This window comes from Pyrenophora tritici-repentis, chromosome 3, assembly GCF_003171515.1.
Source record: "Pyrenophora tritici-repentis strain M4 chromosome 3, whole genome shotgun sequence".
NCBI lineage: Eukaryota > Fungi > Ascomycota > Dothideomycetes > Pleosporales > Pleosporaceae > Pyrenophora > Pyrenophora tritici-repentis.
In genome coordinates, this window is record NC_089392.1 from 1,683,043 (window position 1) to 1,700,087 (window position 17,045).

The 17,045-nt window shown below is 51.2% G+C and overlaps 10 protein-coding genes across 10 annotated transcripts; 9 read left to right on the forward strand and 1 right to left on the reverse strand.

Moving 5' to 3' along the window:
• Positions 1 to 460: 460 nt before the first annotated feature.
• Positions 461 to 1,261, forward strand: PtrM4_080090 (uncharacterized protein; the record flags this gene model as incomplete). The annotated part of the gene is made up of 1 exon (XM_001940884.2): positions 461 to 1,261. One exon carries the CDS (start codon positions 461 to 463, stop codon positions 1,259 to 1,261), a length of 801 nt encoding a protein of 266 aa, XP_001940919.1.
• Positions 1,262 to 2,989: 1,728 nt separating this feature from the next.
• PtrM4_080100 (uncharacterized protein) lies at positions 2,990 to 3,148 on the forward strand (the record flags this gene model as incomplete). Its single annotated transcript, XM_066106418.1, has 1 exon — positions 2,990 to 3,148. The coding sequence occupies one exon, from the start codon at positions 2,990 to 2,992 to the stop codon at positions 3,146 to 3,148; it is 159 nt and encodes a 52-aa protein (XP_065963356.1).
• A 276-nt stretch (positions 3,149 to 3,424) lies between these two features.
• On the forward strand, positions 3,425 to 3,939 carry PtrM4_080110 (uncharacterized protein; the record flags this gene model as incomplete). The annotated part of the gene is made up of 3 exons (XM_001940885.2): positions 3,425 to 3,580; positions 3,647 to 3,771; positions 3,834 to 3,939. 3 exons carry the CDS (start codon positions 3,425 to 3,427, stop codon positions 3,937 to 3,939), a joined length of 387 nt encoding a protein of 128 aa, XP_001940920.2.
• Positions 3,940 to 4,572: 633 nt separating this feature from the next.
• Positions 4,573 to 5,664, forward strand: PtrM4_080120 (uncharacterized protein; the record flags this gene model as incomplete). The annotated part of the gene is made up of 1 exon (XM_066106419.1): positions 4,573 to 5,664. One exon carries the CDS (start codon positions 4,573 to 4,575, stop codon positions 5,662 to 5,664), a length of 1,092 nt encoding a protein of 363 aa, XP_065963357.1.
• Positions 5,665 to 5,693: 29 nt separating this feature from the next.
• Positions 5,694 to 6,428, forward strand: PtrM4_080130 (TolA, Membrane protein involved in colicin uptake; the record flags this gene model as incomplete). Its single annotated transcript, XM_066106420.1, has 1 exon — positions 5,694 to 6,428. The coding sequence occupies one exon, from the start codon at positions 5,694 to 5,696 to the stop codon at positions 6,426 to 6,428; it is 735 nt and encodes a 244-aa protein (XP_065963358.1).
• A 320-nt stretch (positions 6,429 to 6,748) lies between these two features.
• PtrM4_080140 (Metallophos domain containing protein) lies at positions 6,749 to 7,732 on the forward strand (the record flags this gene model as incomplete). Its single annotated transcript, XM_001940886.2, has 1 exon — positions 6,749 to 7,732. The coding sequence occupies one exon, from the start codon at positions 6,749 to 6,751 to the stop codon at positions 7,730 to 7,732; it is 984 nt and encodes a 327-aa protein (XP_001940921.1).
• An 842-nt stretch (positions 7,733 to 8,574) lies between these two features.
• Positions 8,575 to 9,353, forward strand: PtrM4_080150 (necrosis-and ethylene-inducing protein 1 precursor; the record flags this gene model as incomplete). The annotated part of the gene is made up of 2 exons (XM_001940887.1): positions 8,575 to 8,807; positions 8,870 to 9,353. The coding sequence occupies 2 exons, from the start codon at positions 8,575 to 8,577 to the stop codon at positions 9,351 to 9,353; spliced, it is 717 nt and encodes a 238-aa protein (XP_001940922.1).
• Positions 9,354 to 9,705: 352 nt separating this feature from the next.
• On the reverse strand, positions 9,706 to 10,845 carry PtrM4_080160 (Cep57-CLD multi-domain protein; the record flags this gene model as incomplete). The annotated part of the gene is made up of 1 exon (XM_001940888.1): positions 9,706 to 10,845. The coding sequence occupies one exon, from the start codon at positions 10,843 to 10,845 to the stop codon at positions 9,706 to 9,708; it is 1,140 nt and encodes a 379-aa protein (XP_001940923.1).
• Positions 10,846 to 11,588: 743 nt separating this feature from the next.
• Positions 11,589 to 13,137, forward strand: PtrM4_080170 (DUF1593 domain containing protein; the record flags this gene model as incomplete). Its single annotated transcript, XM_001940889.2, has 2 exons — positions 11,589 to 11,894; positions 11,956 to 13,137. 2 exons carry the CDS (start codon positions 11,589 to 11,591, stop codon positions 13,135 to 13,137), a joined length of 1,488 nt encoding a protein of 495 aa, XP_001940924.1.
• Positions 13,138 to 13,762: 625 nt separating this feature from the next.
• Positions 13,763 to 15,067, forward strand: PtrM4_080180 (Med15 multi-domain protein; the record flags this gene model as incomplete). Its single annotated transcript, XM_066106421.1, has 2 exons — positions 13,763 to 14,615; positions 14,703 to 15,067. The coding sequence occupies 2 exons, from the start codon at positions 13,763 to 13,765 to the stop codon at positions 15,065 to 15,067; spliced, it is 1,218 nt and encodes a 405-aa protein (XP_065963359.1).
• Between the last annotated feature and the right edge of the window lie 1,978 nt (positions 15,068 to 17,045).

Here is a 17,045-nt window from a genome sequence, read left to right on the forward strand (position 1 = left end):
GCGACGTGAAATACCACACAGGTCACGGCCTTGTCCATCCGTCCTCTAGTCCTGCAATGTGCTCCGAACTACGCATGGCGCTAGGGGTGCTCACAGCGAATGCGAGTCTGGCGGAAAACCTGTTACAAGCAAGATGCGACACGCGGCTTTCCGCTCTCGCATGGTTCCCGAGGTCGTTAACAAGTATCGGTATGCACGTGTCGGAGAGAGCTTGTGCTTCGGCCTACCATACTCCCAAATACCGCGGACTCTTCGACGCGTGACGTGGATTGAGGCATTTTCCCCAACCATGTCCAGTTTGGAGAAGGGCGACGTATACACAGCCCCGTTCTTGGCAAGTCGACATCTAGACAGTCGCCCGCCGCCGCTGCTACAGTAGGCGGACCACAAATGCCTCGCGCTGCTTCTTTTTGACCCTCTTCTCTCGTCTTGTTAGGATCGGAGCACTTCCCAAGGCTCAATGATTCAAAATGTCGTCTCCCTCCACAACATCACCGGTGGCGATGCGGTGAAATTTCCCTTTTCTCCAGCCGACTACCAGCGCTATGTGTTCGGCGACGATCGACTAGCGCATCGCTTTGGCAGGGAGCTCGCTAAGGTTTTTATTCCGACCATCTGCAACTCGAGAGACGATTTCGCCGTTGCCGTTCTATCCGAAAAGGTCCCAACGGCTACACACAGCCTCCGCGACCACTTCGTAGCGTATCTCAATCGGCATCTTATAGCGAATAACGCGTCGCCAGCACTGAAAATCGATTTCCACCATGTGGGAAGCAATACGAAGCTACGGAACGGTCCGTCGACCAGCAAGAGAAACGCCTATCATATCGACACTGAGCGCCTCCAAGACAGGACCCTCATCGTTCTCGCCGACTTCCGAACAGGCCAAGCGTGGGAGGACCTGGTTAGATCGTCATTCGGCGCCCGAGGTGTCACGACTATCTTCGCCTACTTGGCATCTCTTGACCAGTCCACCACCACTACAGCCCTGACCAAATTCCTCTCCTCGGTCATCAGTCCCTCGATGAAGGAAATTCAGAATATCTCCCAACCGCCCAACTTTGTCATGAACGAGTGCTTCGTCAAATTTATACTGGGAAGAGAATACAGCGAGTTTTGCCCGTTCATAAGACGGCAAGACGACCACTTCGTAAGGCTGCTGTTGGATCATGCCATAAACGGTCACTATCACGATGATCAAGAACATGCGCACAATGTGCAATTCTTACTGTGGGAGGTCGAAGCGCGGGAAAGCATGTAATCAGGACGGAGGCCGACAGCGTTAATGGCAAGACACTCTCACAGCAATCAATGGGCTCTGCAGCCCTGCATGTTAAATTCTTTGTTTTGCGAACAAACATCCGCATGTGTCTTGTCTGATGTTCCGGATGCGGGTTTGCGGTTTGCATCCCTTTGTTCGCTTGTCGCATCGCTCCAAACATTGCAACCATAAACTCACTCCACCCTCTGGCTGTAAATCGTTGTTTCTCTTGTTCTTGTCGCGTAATTCACGTCGAAGACTACCAAAGCATGTCGTCAACATTGGAATATTACCAGCGCACTCCGATGCGTCGCTCACAACGGCAAAAGTATTACGTTCGCGAATCACCCATCTCGTTCCTGGATGAATCGTACGATCGCGAGCAGCATGTTGTGCTAGGTGGAAAGGACCGGGCTTCTCGACGACAAAGGCCGCTTTACGATAACGCTCTCGAACGTTCAGCGCCCGAGATTGAATCCTATCCGCTAGTCGAATATGGCTCTTTCATCCATCTCGTCATGACTCATTCGGTATGCGGAGTGCACAATCGAGCTTCTTAAAGTCATTTAGCTAATTGCAAATTAGTTTCGATTTTCTGTACTCGCCATAGTCGTGTGCTTCCTCGCCCAGACTCCCATCGGTCTTGCTACTCTCCTCCTATTCTTACTCGCAATCTCTTCGCTATACTTCTACATCAATTCCGTGGAATCCACTTCGCGAAGATACACAAAAGCATATGGATCAGAAGCACTCTACCGGGGCAAATCGCCAGATTACCTTCTCAGGGGCTCTTCGTCAGAATACGAAGAAGACTCGGAGTATTCAGAGGACTCAGAGGACTCAGAGTATTCAGAGGACTCAGAGGACTCAGAGGACTCAGAGTATTCAGAGGACTCAGAGGACTCAGAGGGATACCCTGTCGATGTTGCAGACCCAAACCACGGCAACCCAGCTTGGCCCCGACGTACCTTCATCGAAGCCATCTCCGACACTGTTCCACGCATGGTTTTTGGATTTTTTGCATTCCTGTCGTCTGCTTTGTACTTTGAAGTTAATATTAAGCTGGGACATTTGCTTTTTCTACGATTCATCCGTAATATATTGAATTTCAGGTGGATCGTGACATTCTATCGGGATTGGATCGTTGTCATCCTTGGAGTTATTTGGAGCTATGTTATGGGGCCTGTTGTAAGGGGTATTGCAATCGGTATCTTTGGGGGTTCGACGAGGTCGCTGCATGGACAAGACGCAAGCCATACGTCGGGAAACGAGGTGTCAGACACGACGCCGATCGGGATTTCCTTCTGGCATCGTCTCTAGTCCTCAGTGCAAAGGACACGATCGTGGCAACTTGACGGCATTTTATCGAGAATCTCAAGGCTCGGTCTGTGGGGGTAAATGTGAAGTGCGGAAGTAGGGGACGCTTACAGTAGTGTGGTATTCAGTGTTTGCTAGTCTTTCAATTGAAATGTTATTGACGTGACCGGTCCCATCAAGTCTATATCAGCGATCTAGATTCAGTTCTAGAGGCTCAACTTCCCATTCAGCGCACAATTGATGAATTTATATTTATCACATCATGCTCATCAAGTGTTGCTGTTTCCAGCTTCACAATCTGGCAAATGTAGATCACGCAGCACACAGCTAAAGCATACAAGAGGACTTTGAAACTCCACAAGTTCCCGATAAAGATCTTATACACATCTTTTCAGCACAAAGCTCTCCACAATGAAGCCCACTATTACCATTGTTCTCGCATCCCTCCTCACAATCACCTCTGCCCACTCGTGGCTCCACTGTACCTCATTCAACAACACCGACCTTATCAAATGGATGGAGGGCAACGCCACAGAATCCAACGGTAAGATGATCTTAGACCCCATGTAAGCATCCTCCTTCCCATCTCCATGCCCATCCTCCCCCCTCCTCCTCCATCTCACCGGTGCCACTAACCCACCCAGCTTCCCCGAATGGGCCCACCTCTGCAGCGGCTTCTCTCGCTACAAAGCCAACCCAGGAAACTGGATCAACGAATCCAGCGCCTACGCCTGGTCGCCCAGCATCCACAACTCCACACACGCCTGCCACCCCGACCAGCGCGCCCCAATACAGCTCCTGAAATTCAATGAAACCGGGCATTCAGACCACTATAACCCCGCGCCGATGGCCACGGCACGCGCTGGTGGCAGTATAAAGCTGATGTTCGGCGGAAATGGGCATTCAAGGGGTGATTTTGGGGGCGTGCAGAAGAGCGGACCGGGAATGGTGCGTGTGTATTGGAAGGGGGGTGTAGAGAGGGAGATTGTGAGAGTGAGAGAGGTATGTATCTCTGCTTGGTCATGGCAAACATACCAGAGGAATATTAAGGGCTAATTTAATGCATAGTTGACCAAGAAGAACTTGCTGCAGGAGAACGGGTTTGCGGAAGAGAGTTATGTGTGGCCGCCGGACAAGAATGTTACCAAGGCGCCGGCGATGAAGGACAAGGGTAATTGGCAGACGGTCTGGTTGTAAGCCTACCTGCTCTTTAAGTGGTTGCGGGAGAGATCATGTGCTGACGTGATGATGCTAGGCCCAAGGGCATGGAGCCTGGTCGCCATATGATGGTCTGGGTGTGGTCCATTCAGGGGGATCAACCGAGTTGGACGACATGCTTTGATGTCATGATTGAGGAGTAAGCGGTGAGGACCCCAGATCGTAGATAGAACTAAATTGTATATGGTGTTAACGTATCGGAGTACAAAGAGTATGCATACCGCTGAGCCAAGGTGCCAATACAATACGACTTGGCTGCGACTGCTAAACCATGTCTCATTTTGGGTGAAGGGCAAAATTCTTTCCGTGCTGGTTGGCAGCCTTGAAGATCTATTGCGCATTGCTACAGAAGTGGTGGAGCAACCAGGGAAGGCAACCACAGAACGCCCAGACGTCATAGGGGATGAGGTGATGATAAATCCAGTCAGAAAACAAATGTGTCCAAGTATCAGAGAAATACAATTGTTCATACTGGATGGAGCACGCTCCCAAGGTCTCCTGCAATGTGTAAGCCCGATGGTGTGTACCCATGTACCTTGGCCTGTAGACGGAGAAGCTGATGAATGATCGACATTGGAACAAGTCTACTCGGTATTTGTAACTCGGACAAATAGAAGATACGGAGCACCGCCCATGAAGACCAGAAGAGACTGGGCTGATATCGGGGGTTGACGCCTAACGTGTCCGTGCGCGTGATGCGCGGATTCGCGTGATGCGCGGGGAACACCAAAACACGTCAAACCCCTTCACCTTCAACACACGTTAACTCCACCAATATGGACCCAATTCAAGCTGCGATTGAAGATATTGAAAATCTAGAGCCAGGAGAACAGTTCTCGTATACTAAAATTGCTGCTAAGCATGGTGTTGTGAGATCTACGTTGACCCGAAGGCACCAGGGCCAGACAAGCTCAGAAAGAGACAAGAACTTCAACCAGCAGAAACTCAACCCACAACAAGAGCTAGAGCTTGTGAGATATATCGAAAAGCTCACAAAGCGAGGCATTCCTCCTACACGAGAGATGATCAGGAATTTCTCATCAGAAGTAGCCCATCAGCAGCTCAGCGAGAGCTGGGTTACTCGCTTCATCAACCGACACGAGATCCATCTCATCTCAAAGTGGACCAGCGCCATGGATCGTACGCGCCACCTGGCTGATTCTGAGTCAAAGTATAGACTCTACTTCGAGCTGCTGCATCGAAAGATCACCGAATATCACCTAGAGGCTCGAGATATATACAATATGGATGAGAAGGGCTTCTTAATTGGCTTGATAGGCAGAAGTAAGAGGATATTCAGCAGGCGTCAATGGGAGAAGAAGGAGGTTCGAGCATCTCTCCAGGATGGATCACGCGAGTTTCTGACAGTCCTGGCCTGCTGCTGCGCTGATGGGAGCTCGCTGCCTCCAGCCCTTATCTACGCAGCTAAAAATGGAGCTATACGATCGAGTTGGGTAGAAGATATCAAGGCAGGAGAACATGAGGTCTTTGTCTCATCATCTCCAACAGGCTGGTCAAATGATAACGTAGGCCTAGCTTGGCTGGAGCAGGTGTTTGATCGCTCTACAAAGCAACGATCAGGTAGATGGAGATTGCTCATCCTTGATGGCCATGGATCTCACCTCACGATGGAGTTTATTAAGTACTGCGATCGCCATAGGATCCTCCTCATGATCCTTCCTCCCCATTCGACCCATACGCTCCAGCCGCTAGATGTAGTGCTGTTCAAGCCACTCTCTCAAGCCTACTCTAACGAGCTCACTAACCATCTCCATAAGGCTCAAGGCCTTATTCCAATCAAGAAAGGGGACTTCTTCCGCTCTTCTGGAGCGCCTGGATATCCTCCTTCACAGAGAGCCTCATATTGAAGGCCTTCGAAGCCACTGGGATCTGGCCGATGGATGCCAACGTTATCCTTCGTAGATTTGCTAGCACGCCAGAAGCTGAGAGAAGCTCATCGTCAGGGCTCTCTGATCATGACTGGAGAAAGCTCGATCGGCTAGTACGAGCTGCTGTTAATGATAGCCATCAGTATGAGGCAAGAAAGCTGCGCTCAAGCGTTCACCATCTCTCTGTGCAGTATGAGCTTTTAAAGCATGAGAACGAGGGCTTAAAGGAGGCTCTTCAACATAAAAAGAAGCACAGGAAGAAGGGCAAAGCTCTTGACCTTCAACAGCGCCAGGAGTATCACGGTGGCTCTGTCTTCTGGTCTCCTCGCAAGCTGCGTGAGGCTCGAGCTAGAGAAGCAGTACGGGAGCGAGATGAGACGGAGGAGAAACTCCAAAAAGCACGGTCCAAGAAGCAGCGCGAGGAGGCTCGACTGCAGCGTCAAGATGAGCTCGAGGAGAGGCGTGTGGAGAGGCAGAGACTCAAGGAGATGAGGGAGCTTGAGCGAGCTGAGAAAGCAGCTGAACGCGCGCGCCAGAAGGAGGAGAGAGACGCTGCTAAAGCTATACAACTACCCCAAAAGGGAAAGAGGAGAGCTTCAGCAGCTACCTCATCGAACAACAAGCGTCAAAAACGCGTTGAGGCTGCTCGCGCTGGTGCTCAAGTTCAAGAAGAGCCTCCAGCTCCTCCATCAAAGCTCACATCACGTGGCCGCAACGTCAACCTCCCATCAAAATATAGATAGTACAAGTTGATCGCAAGCATCTAATTACTCCCCCTCTATAAATTCGTATAATAACAGCTTATATACGTGGCTTAATAGCTTCATTTTTGAAGTAGTGGATATGGTGTTCCCCGCGCATCACGCGAATCCGCGCATCACGCGCACGGACACGTTACTGGTCTGTGCGGTACTATAAGCAGCAGTGCACAGCCTGAAAAAGCAGCACTTCATGACGCAGTAATCCAAATGCGACGTACATGTCTCCTATAAAAACAAGGAGTTCAATTGCAAAGACTCCGCCCAAGCTGCAGCTTTTCCCCCGGCCACATAAAAACGCCACAATGGACCCTCTCATTGCAGAACTGGTGGACGCGGAGGCACACAAGACGCATACACGGCCGAGCACCCCTCCATCGGCCGAAACCCCGCCACCAAGCCGCCTCTGGGCCATCAGTGACATCCACCTCTCCTTCAAGGGCAACCGCGATGCCCTCGAGAAGCTCCTTCCGCATCCGCACGACGATCTGATTCTCTGCGGAGATGTAGGCGAGAGCGCCGAACATTGTCGCATTGCCTTTACAAAGGTCAAAGAGTGCTTCAGAGACGTGTTTTGGGTGCCGGGCAACCATGAGCTATATACTCTGCCGTCGGAGAAAGAGCATGGCGCAAGAGGCGAGGCCAAATACATGGAGTGCGTTGCGATAGCGCGGGAATTCGGCATCCTCACGCCTGAAGACGACTTTACCGTTTGGGAAGGTGAAGGAGGCCCATGTCTGATTGCGCCCATCTTCACGCTGTATGACTACAGCTTCCGGCCCGATGACGTGAAGCTTGAAGATGCGCTTGCGTGGGCGAGGGAAAAGGATATAGAAGCGACCGACGAGCATCTGCTGCACCCCGACCCTTACCCGTCGCGTATCGAATGGTGCCATGCGCTTGTGGAGAAGACGGAGAAGAAGCTCGCAGAAGCAGTCGCAGCGCATCCAGACATGCCGCTGATCATAATCGCGCATTGGCCGCTACGAGAGGATCTCGTGACTTTGACAAACATCCCACGCTTCTCGCTATGGTGCGGCACAAAGAAGACGGCAGATTGGCATAACAAGTTCAACGCAAAGGTTGTTGTTACCGGTCACCTGCATATTAGGAGGACAGATTGGATAGACAATACCCGCTTCGAAGAGGTGAGTCTGGGATACCCGAGGCAGTGGAACCACTGTCTGGAGAAGGGTCTCGACATCAATGACTTGCTTCGTGAGATACTGCCGGGTGCGGAGATACCGCCCGCAGGTCAGCGGAGCACCGTGTGGAGGATGTACGGATGAAGCAAATCCAGTGGCATTTGCAACACCATCACGAGGCTGTACCATGCCAAGGTGTAGTGTGCGCGTTCGCTCCATGAGTTAGAGTCGTGCTGCATCGTTTGAATGTTGTAAGCCTGTACCATGCCAATGCTACCCCACGTTCGCCATGCCTGAAATGTACCCATCTTTGCTCTTGGTCAACCTTTGTGACTTTTTTTAGGTACGTATTTCGAATTTCCCGACGTCCCTCCAATCACGTTTATCCAGCGATTCTGCCCTTTTCTCACCCTGCTTCCGCGAGGCTCCGGTCAATTCAATCCACCGCATGTCTATAGCAGTACACGTAGACTAGCTTCGGGCTACTATCCATTTTCTCATCCATAATACCTAGACCACCAAATCACGCTACCCTGTTAAATCTGACGATCGCCCTCATGCCTTCTCTCCAAGAGGAAAATGGACCGCAAAAGCTGCCATAACCGAATCGCCACGGTAACGCCGTAGTCGTGCTACATAGTTAATCACGTAGTACGCAAAAACGGCGAATTGTCATTGGTGCATTAGGGCATAAGCGCTGCGACGAATGGGTTGCTCTTCGTACTGCTTGTTTGTGTGAGTTCGTTCAGTCGTAATCGCAGACTACCCGTATGGGAGAAAGCATCGCCTGGGCGTCATATTTTAGCAAAACGTGATAGAATCTCTGGAGACAGAAACGGTGAGGATACGGGTATAATTAGCAAGAGCTTGGAGACCATGTGGAAGAAGGACTGCCGATAAGGCGGATATAAGAGAGAAGGGTAAATCCTGCACAAGACCATTTCATTCCATTCAACCACCTTCCTTGGACAATGAGATCAGTAAACATGTTCAACTTACGGACCCTTTCCATCCAGCTCCTCGCAGCTGCGAGCATCGTCCTGGCCTCGCCACTCGCTCTGAACACCCGCACCCTCGTCAATCACGATGCTGTGGTTGGCTTCCCGGAAGCCGTGCCCGGTACCCTTAGTGGAAAGCTCATGCTCAGGCACAAGCCCTACCTGAAGGTTTTCAACGGCTGTGTGCCCTTTCCCGCCGTCGATGCCGCAGGTAACACTGGGTAAGCGTCAACCCCGCGTACCATTTACAGCACAAAGAAAAGGACTAACATATGAAAAACAGCGGTGGACTAAGTCCAACTGGCGGCAGCAACGACGGCTGTTCTTCAAGCCCTGGCCAAGTCTACGCCCGCGCCGGTGAATACAATGGAGCCTGGGCCATCATGTACAGCTGGTACATGCCCAAAGACTCGCCTGCTACAAGTCTTGGCCACCGTCACGACTGGGAAGGTATTGTCGTCTGGCTATCCTCTTACACGGAAACTGCCACTGTGCGCGGTGTTGCCATTTCCGCCCATGGAGGTTATTCCAAGCACCCGCAGCCGGCGCTTCAGAATGGACACCCCACGATCGGCTATTACTCCTACTATCCACTGAACCACCAGCTTATTTCTACCGAAGAGGTGGGTACTTGGCAGCCGCTGATTGCCTGGGGGAACCTGACTCCGGCGGCGCGCAAGGCGCTTCAAGATACGGATTTTGGGGCTGCGGAGCCCCCTTTCAAAGATGGCAGGTTTGAAAATCATTTGGCCCAGGCTTTCATCTAGACAATACTCAAGGACAATGCTGTGGTGGAGCAAACAGGGATGAACACACCCGAATGGCGCTCAGACAGGGGAAACCATAGGGATCGCGACGGATCCTATCGAACATCACTCTGACAACTACATACACACACAACAAAAACCTAATCTCTAATACTGCATCGAGCACACGTTCCCGTGGGAAAATCCTCCACTACAATGCATGTAATTGAAATAGTCAATCACGACTTCGGTCAAGCACTCCAGCATGGAGCCGAAATGTGTTGCGGATATAGTGATGATTTGGAGGACTTTTGCTCATATGATTATGCAGTCCTAGTACTATGAACTCACTCCGTACATTCGATACACCATGCTAGCCCGAGTAGCCTGGCGGTGGGCCGGCTGGCGGTGCATACTCGGGTGGGGGAGCTTCACCACCTAATCCCGTACCTGCCATGCCTGAGGCGCCCAAGATGCTTCTGAAAGCGGACTCACGCGCCCACTGTAACACCTGCCTGGCACTTTGCAGCTTGCTCTGTGCCTCGGCCACCTCCCTCTGGAGAGTCTTCTCTTGCTGTTCCCTCTGCCTGATGATATCACCCAACCTGTTGCCAGCGCCGTCGACCTGGCCAATAGACCTCTTGATCTCGTCGTGCATCTGCATATCTGTGAAGATATTATCAAAGACGACGTCGCTCCAGATGCTACCCATTGCGATATTCATCTGCCCCAGTCCGGGGATTTCGGGCGCAACTTGTTTGATCTGAGTTTGCAGCATGCGTACTTGCTGGATAGAACTCTCGGCGCGCTCCAAAAAGTTGCGCTTCTGCATGCTCGCCATTCCGCCCGCACCAAACATGTCGTATTGGCTCATACCGTATGCATTTTCGAGAGAGTCACGGGCCGCAGAGAGCTTAACTGCTGTTTGGCCGAGCAGGAATAGAATATGTCGTTCGCGCTCGAGACGCTGCGTCATGGTTTGGACGTGCGAGTGCGCAGCGGTACAGGCGTCTTCTTTGCGATCCTCGTCGGGGAATTCGGGCGTACGACCAGCAAAGATGGAGTTGTAGAGGGCGTCGAGCTCGGCTTGGAGGCTACTGTGACGTTGGGCTTCGGCCGCCATTTCCTTTTTGCGCGCCTCTGCTTCGTCGAATAATTGTTTGGCGTAGGCCAGCTCGTCCTCGGCGCTCTTCTGTGCTTGGATCGCGTCGAAGTATTCCTTTTCTTCTTTTGCCGCCTTTTCCGCAAATCTCTCCTTCTTCCCGCTCGCCTTGTGTGCAAAACGTCGGAAGTGCGAGTCGCGGTACTTCTGGTGGTCTTTGAGTTCGCTGGCCGTCTTCTTTTTCAAATCCTTGACGCGCTCGTTGATGTTGGCGATTTGCGATTCTAGGTCGGCCATGTAGGCATTCTGCTGTTTAAGCTGCGAGGGCGCCGAGTCGGTTTCTTCGAGGCCGCGGAGCAGTTGTTCGTTCTGGTGTGCTGCCTGTTGAATCTTGGCTTGGATAGACGACATGATGACTATGCGGTGAGTACTTTGCTACTATGCTGTTGTAAAGCAATACAGGTATATGGGGGTTTGAGCGGGGTCATGGACTGCAAGATATAAGGCAGTACTTAGGCAGGCACAGCCTACCTTGTGCCCACCCTACACTCGGAACTATGTGATCATACTTGCTTGGCAGTCGGCTTAACGGCACTCCTGTATACAATCATGGCGTAGGATACTGGTGGCCTGACGTGCGAATTACCATGTTCCGCCTATAGGTGGTGTCTCATCGATATTGAGCGGATGAGATCTGAATTCTGAGCGTCATGCCAAGCATGGCTGAGCTACGGTCGAATGTGGTTTAGTCGTGGCACAGTCGGCTGAGCCACCTAGCTAAACAGCCGAACAGCTGAGTGGCAACGGCTATCCTAACCATCAGTCGAATGGCGAATACCAGAGTGAAGGAAGGAAAGAAGGATACCCAAAGGCGGAAGCTGGCGGAGCACCATGAACTCTAATACTTGAAACACTTCTCGGGCACGCTAAACCGCGTCGCTAACTTACTATGGTACAAAAAGCACCAAAGGCAAGCGGAATTGGCGTAGCTTCAGACGGAATAAAGTGCCCAAAGGCGCCGTATTGGCTACTCAACGCCCCACTTTGTGAGACATATTGTCACAACATCGGCTACAACAACAATTGAAAGCTTGACGTTTCCCCTGCTTTTGAACACACACCGCCCGATTTCGCCCTCATACCGCATTGACAGCATGGCAACCGAGAAACTCCAAACATATGCGCAGAAACCCCGCGTTTTCATCTTGTCAGACATCTCCAATGAGCCCGACGATGCTGAATCCTTATGTCGCTATCTTCTGTACGCGAATGAGTTTGAGACCGAAGGCTTAGTGGCGTGCACAAGCACATGGATGAGAGACAAAGTATGTCCTCAGGACATGGAGAAGATGATTGACGCCTATGCCGGTGCTGTTGATAATCTCAATAAACATGCGCACCCTGAGTGGCAGTACCCGGCTGCAGAGCATCTGCGCGGACTGATCAGAAAAGGCGCCGAGGTAAGCTCGTATCCGCTGCGCATGGCGTTCATCACGTGTGGGCACTGCTGATGGAACCTAGACTTACGGCATGTCGGCTGTAGGTACTGACATACCATTATCTGAAGGTGGACAACTTCTCTACGACTGCATCATCAAACCTTCCACGCAGCCGTTGTGGGTCCTCTGTTGGGGCGGGACGAACACTCTCGCCCAAGCGCTCTTGAAAATAGACGATGATTTCGACCCAGAGGACTCCAAGCGCTTGCTTTCACGACTACGGGTTTATGCCATCTCCGACCAAGACGATACGGGCGCGTGGATCCGCAACAGTTTTCCCGATATCCTGTACATCGCATCGGTCCATGGCTGGAATCATTATGGCTTGGCGGCCTGGTCCGGAATCTCGGGCGACAAGTACTACGGCTTCGATCAAGGCGGTCCCGATTTTACCAAGATGGAAAAGAGTTGGATCAAAGAAAACATCCAGATTGGCCCACTGGGAAGCGCCTATCCCGACTACCTGTACATTCCTGAGGGCGATACACCTTCTTTCCTCTACCTTGTTCAGAATGGCCTTGGTGTACCCGACTGTCCCAACTATGGATCGTGGGGAGGAAGATATGTGCGCACGGATATCAGTACTGAAGGTCTGAATAGCAGTCATTACTCCGATGCCGTAGACCGAGTCCGGGTTGGCGACAAGACTTATGTATCCAATCATGCGACCATTTGGCGCTGGCGCGATGCCTTCCAGAATGACTTCGCGGCGCGCATCAAGTGGACTATGGAGCCTGAGTTCGCCAAAGCGAACCATCACCCTGTCATCAACATTAGCGGCTTCCAAGGTCTGGCGCCAGCTCAAGTCACTGCTGAAGCCGGCACAACAGTGACACTCGACGCTTCCGGTACCTACGATCCCGATGGCGGAAAGCTGACGTTCAAGTGGTGGCACTACCGCGAGCCCACGGCTACAACATGGCTTGTCCATGAAGAAGTCATGGAACTCGCAATCAGGAAGTTGGACGACGAGGGAAGGAAGGTCCGCATCACACTTCCGCCACCAGGAAAGAGTGCTGTGGATGTGATGACCAAGGAGCCAGTTGCGCAGGGCCAGCTTCTGCACCTCATACTCGAGGTCACCGATGACGGAACACCAAGTTTAACGAGTTACCGCAGAGTATTAATCCAGGTGACCAACAAGGACTTACGAGGTGGCAAGAAGAGTGTTGATGCCATCAACGATGCGATGAAAAAGTTATAAGCAAGACCAAGCGGAAGCTGAATGGATAGCCTTGTGCGTATTAGATGGGAATGCCGATATAATAAGAGCCACCTCAAATTTCAGATTGCCATGTTTCAGGGTTGATAACAGTCATGCGCTTTCTTTGCCCGTGCAGATAGGCCCACTGAGAATCGAGTCTAGCGGGGTTGACAGCGTGGGGTGAACACCAAGTCTAGGTGACTACTTTTCGACACTAAATGAATGCTTGGATGCGGATACACACATCTTAGTCAAGGGCTATCGGATATTGCTAGTAAAGCCGGTGTACTCATGGCTTGCAGTAGTCCATACCTGCCCACGGGTCGCTGACGTCACTGAACCCCGGTGCATCAACGGATCACTTTAGCCACATAGTCCGCCACTTTCCAAATCACTATGGTCCTATGAGAGGGTATCCTTACACAATGTAGAGGATACGTCTCATGCGTCCTGTGTAAAACAGGTTGTTGTCTAGCCACACACGTACAACTACGACGATCGGAATGATCTCCGATGACGTAGTAACGTCGCGCTTGCAGTGTCATACCAGTGTCAACCGTCTACAAAACCAAAAATCGCTCTTAGCACTTATACAAAATCAGAACAACCCTTTCCTCTGTTGAAAATGCCACCGAAACAAGCACAACAAAAAGCGAAGCCGAAAGCCGCGAACACCTCAGATAAGAATATGGCCAACGATAACGCTGGGGCGGAGCAATGCAATATTCCAGAGCATGAAATTAAACAGAATGCTGGCGTATCTGCCAGCATGGCGCTGCAGGCAGGTCAAAAGGCTTGGGAGTTGAGACAAGCGGCACATGGAGCTGGCGATGCAAAGGCAAGGGAAGAGATTTTGGCGAAAGCAATCAACAAGGAGATTGAAGCTGAAAGCTTCGGAAAAGCCGCAAAGTACACACAGACTGGTGCTTTCCAGGGTCTTGCAGCTGGTGCAGGGTTGGGAGTACAGCCGGGTGTTACCGTCGGGAAATTGACCGGAGCGCTCGTCGGTGGCGTGGTATCAACGGTGACTGGTCTTCTTGGTGGAGGTATTGGCTCCGTGTATGGTGCCATGTCAGGTCCATTCTGGGATCTGGGAGAAATGGCAAGCCAAGGAGTTCAAGGAGTTGTGGGGGACTTCCTTCCTGATATCAAGTCGACACCATCGCAAAAGAAGGCATTGGAGAAGATGGTTATGCAAACAAAAGAGACGCAAGCACCTTCAAAGGAAGAGTTGGATCAGATGAAAAATGACGCACCGGATCAAATGCCGCAGTCTTGGTCACAGTCAGCAAAAGATATGACAAGTTGGCGACCGAAGATGCCGAGTATGCCGTCAGCCAAGGGTGTAGGGGGCGCGCTTGGATTGGGAGGCGTCGGGGCTGCTATGAACCCTTGGGGAGGAAAGGGCGAAGATCAAACGCAACAAGGCTCTTCTCAGCCAAAGCAACAACCGCAGAAGCAAGCCCAGAAGGCCTCGAGTCAGAACAAACAGCAGCCACAGCAGCCCCAACAACAGACTAAACAAGCCCAAAGCCAGCAACCCAAACCCACTCCCCAACAGCCAGCACAGCAAAGAACCACTCAAAACCAGCCTCAGCAACCGTCGAAACCCAAAGAAGCGCCTAAACCCGAAAAGCCGCGCTCCCAGCGCCCTCCCACTACAAGAGCGCCAGCAAATCCCCAGTCAGGAGCCCCAAACCCCCAAACCTCTCAATCAACCACAGCAACCAAATCTCCGAATCAGTCCAAGCAAGTTTCCTTTGATGAAAAAGAAAACAGCGCACCAGCCCCGACACCGAAACAGCGGAAGAAGCCTAGGAAGTTGGGACAGCCGGTTGGAGACGCGCAGAAGAGCGGGGATGGTGCACCGACGCCGGCTGCGAAGAAGGCGCCGCGGAAGTTGCAGCAGAAGAGTGCTGCTGCTGTGTGATTTTCGAGCTGTATGTTTGATGAGATAATGTTGAGTATGATAAGACTTGGCTTTAGAGTGGGTGTCCATTGTACACATGAATATGAGGCATAATGAACAGAAAATGTGGGTGACTTCGTCCATCCCGTTTCCTAAGATTTTTTCGGTGACTATCGTGATGCTGCTATATTTCCTATGTATGCGATTCCATAAGTTCTCCGTCTCGGACTTCCATCCTGCGCAATCTGCAAGTACCATTACGATACCAGTCACGATCCACACGAATACACAACAGCCCATTCACCGCCCGTCTCCTTCCGTTAAGCCTGCACTACGGAATCTCTCATCAATCATCATACAAGACAAACAACAAACCCCATTCGTAACCACATTTACCGGTCATGTTTGTCTCTAACCCACCACCTCATTCCAGCCGCCGCGATCTCAGAAACATAGGCGGTCGAACGCGACAGTGCCCCATAACATGGCCTGCAGATTCTTCCAGCTTGAGGTATTCAGAGCTTGCGGGTAGTGCTTTTGTTACTAGGTAAAGTGCGTGAATCTCCGCCGTGGTTCGCGCTCGGCCGCTTTGGGATGATGGTGGTACGGGAACGGGTATTGATTTCGGGAAGGTGCGTTGCGGGATTTTGCAAGTGGATCGATTAGGATATCTTGTGCGTGACACGTATCCGAGGACATACGTGTCTTTGTTGACTGTGTATCATCGTTTTGATGGCAGGCACGTCTGTTGGTTATGCTTTACACCATCCGTTTGCTTACCTAGGTATCGCGGGAAGTAGTAGACTTCACCGGTACAGGTTAAACACATGTACCCTTCTACACGTTACATATCTTTGTTTTCTGGCCATTGTCGTTTTTGAACGGCTGCAATAATTTGTGTGTTGGGGAAACGGGCGGACGGATGGCGGCAAACCGCGCTGACAGTTGACCGCATCCCCGACTTTCGGTCGCACTGCTATGTTGATGTCTATTAAGTTCTTCCAGTATGCCGGATATAATTAGGTACCTAACCTTATGCCACAACAAAAGCGGTATCTCATATAACCTCTTGCACACCTTGTCAAGGTCATATCTTCACACACTAGAGGAGGCTCACCAACGGAAGTCGACCTGCACACGAGCGTCATCCCTATATAGTCTATACATACAATATAGAATCATCCTTGGCACAAACCCGGCAAGTCCCTATTACATCTCCTGCCTACAATGTCTAACGAGCTAACGGTTCCTTCCACAGATAGGGATTCCCCGTCACGGCCACGAGTTTCCACTCGTCCACAGTGAGAGAACAGCGTGGCTTTTGTGCCTATATAATCTGGCAAAGATGACAACAACATGTGGCCTTGTGGATTACTGCTACTGAGGACTCGATGAGGAGTCTTCCGGAGTAGCATGATGGGATGGATATGTGCTTCTGACTCCAAGATCTCGCCACACAGCTTCGATCACGATATCTCCTCGAGTCGTGGGTTCTTAAACTACTGCATGACGAACCTGCTCTTGCGCCTTCGCATCAAAAGATCGACTTATTTTGGTGCGACTTGAGCTACCGGTAACTTCATAGGATGCGGTCGTTGGAAACACCTGCGCATCTTGTGATCCCCTCACATGTCCGATTTCTAAGTTTTCTGACGGTGGCGACAACAGGCATTTAGGAGAAGAATCCATGTTACAATTCACTATATATGTATGTGTCCACAGTCCGCAACAATCAATTAAGTGGGTCCTAGAAGGTTCAGATTGGATTGATTGATTACCGCTTTAAGCCTAGTAGTTACCTATAGGAGTTTAAGCCCTACCTAGATAGGTAAGTGGGTCTAGGAGAGTGACCGGATTGAATTGATTGTTGCGGAGTCTATATGTGTCACCAACGGCACCCTCGTATTATCAATGACAAACTAACTCTCTTGCAGATACACTCGATTTGCGAAGTTCCCTCGACACGACAATGGTAAATGACTGTCGCATTTAAAGGGAG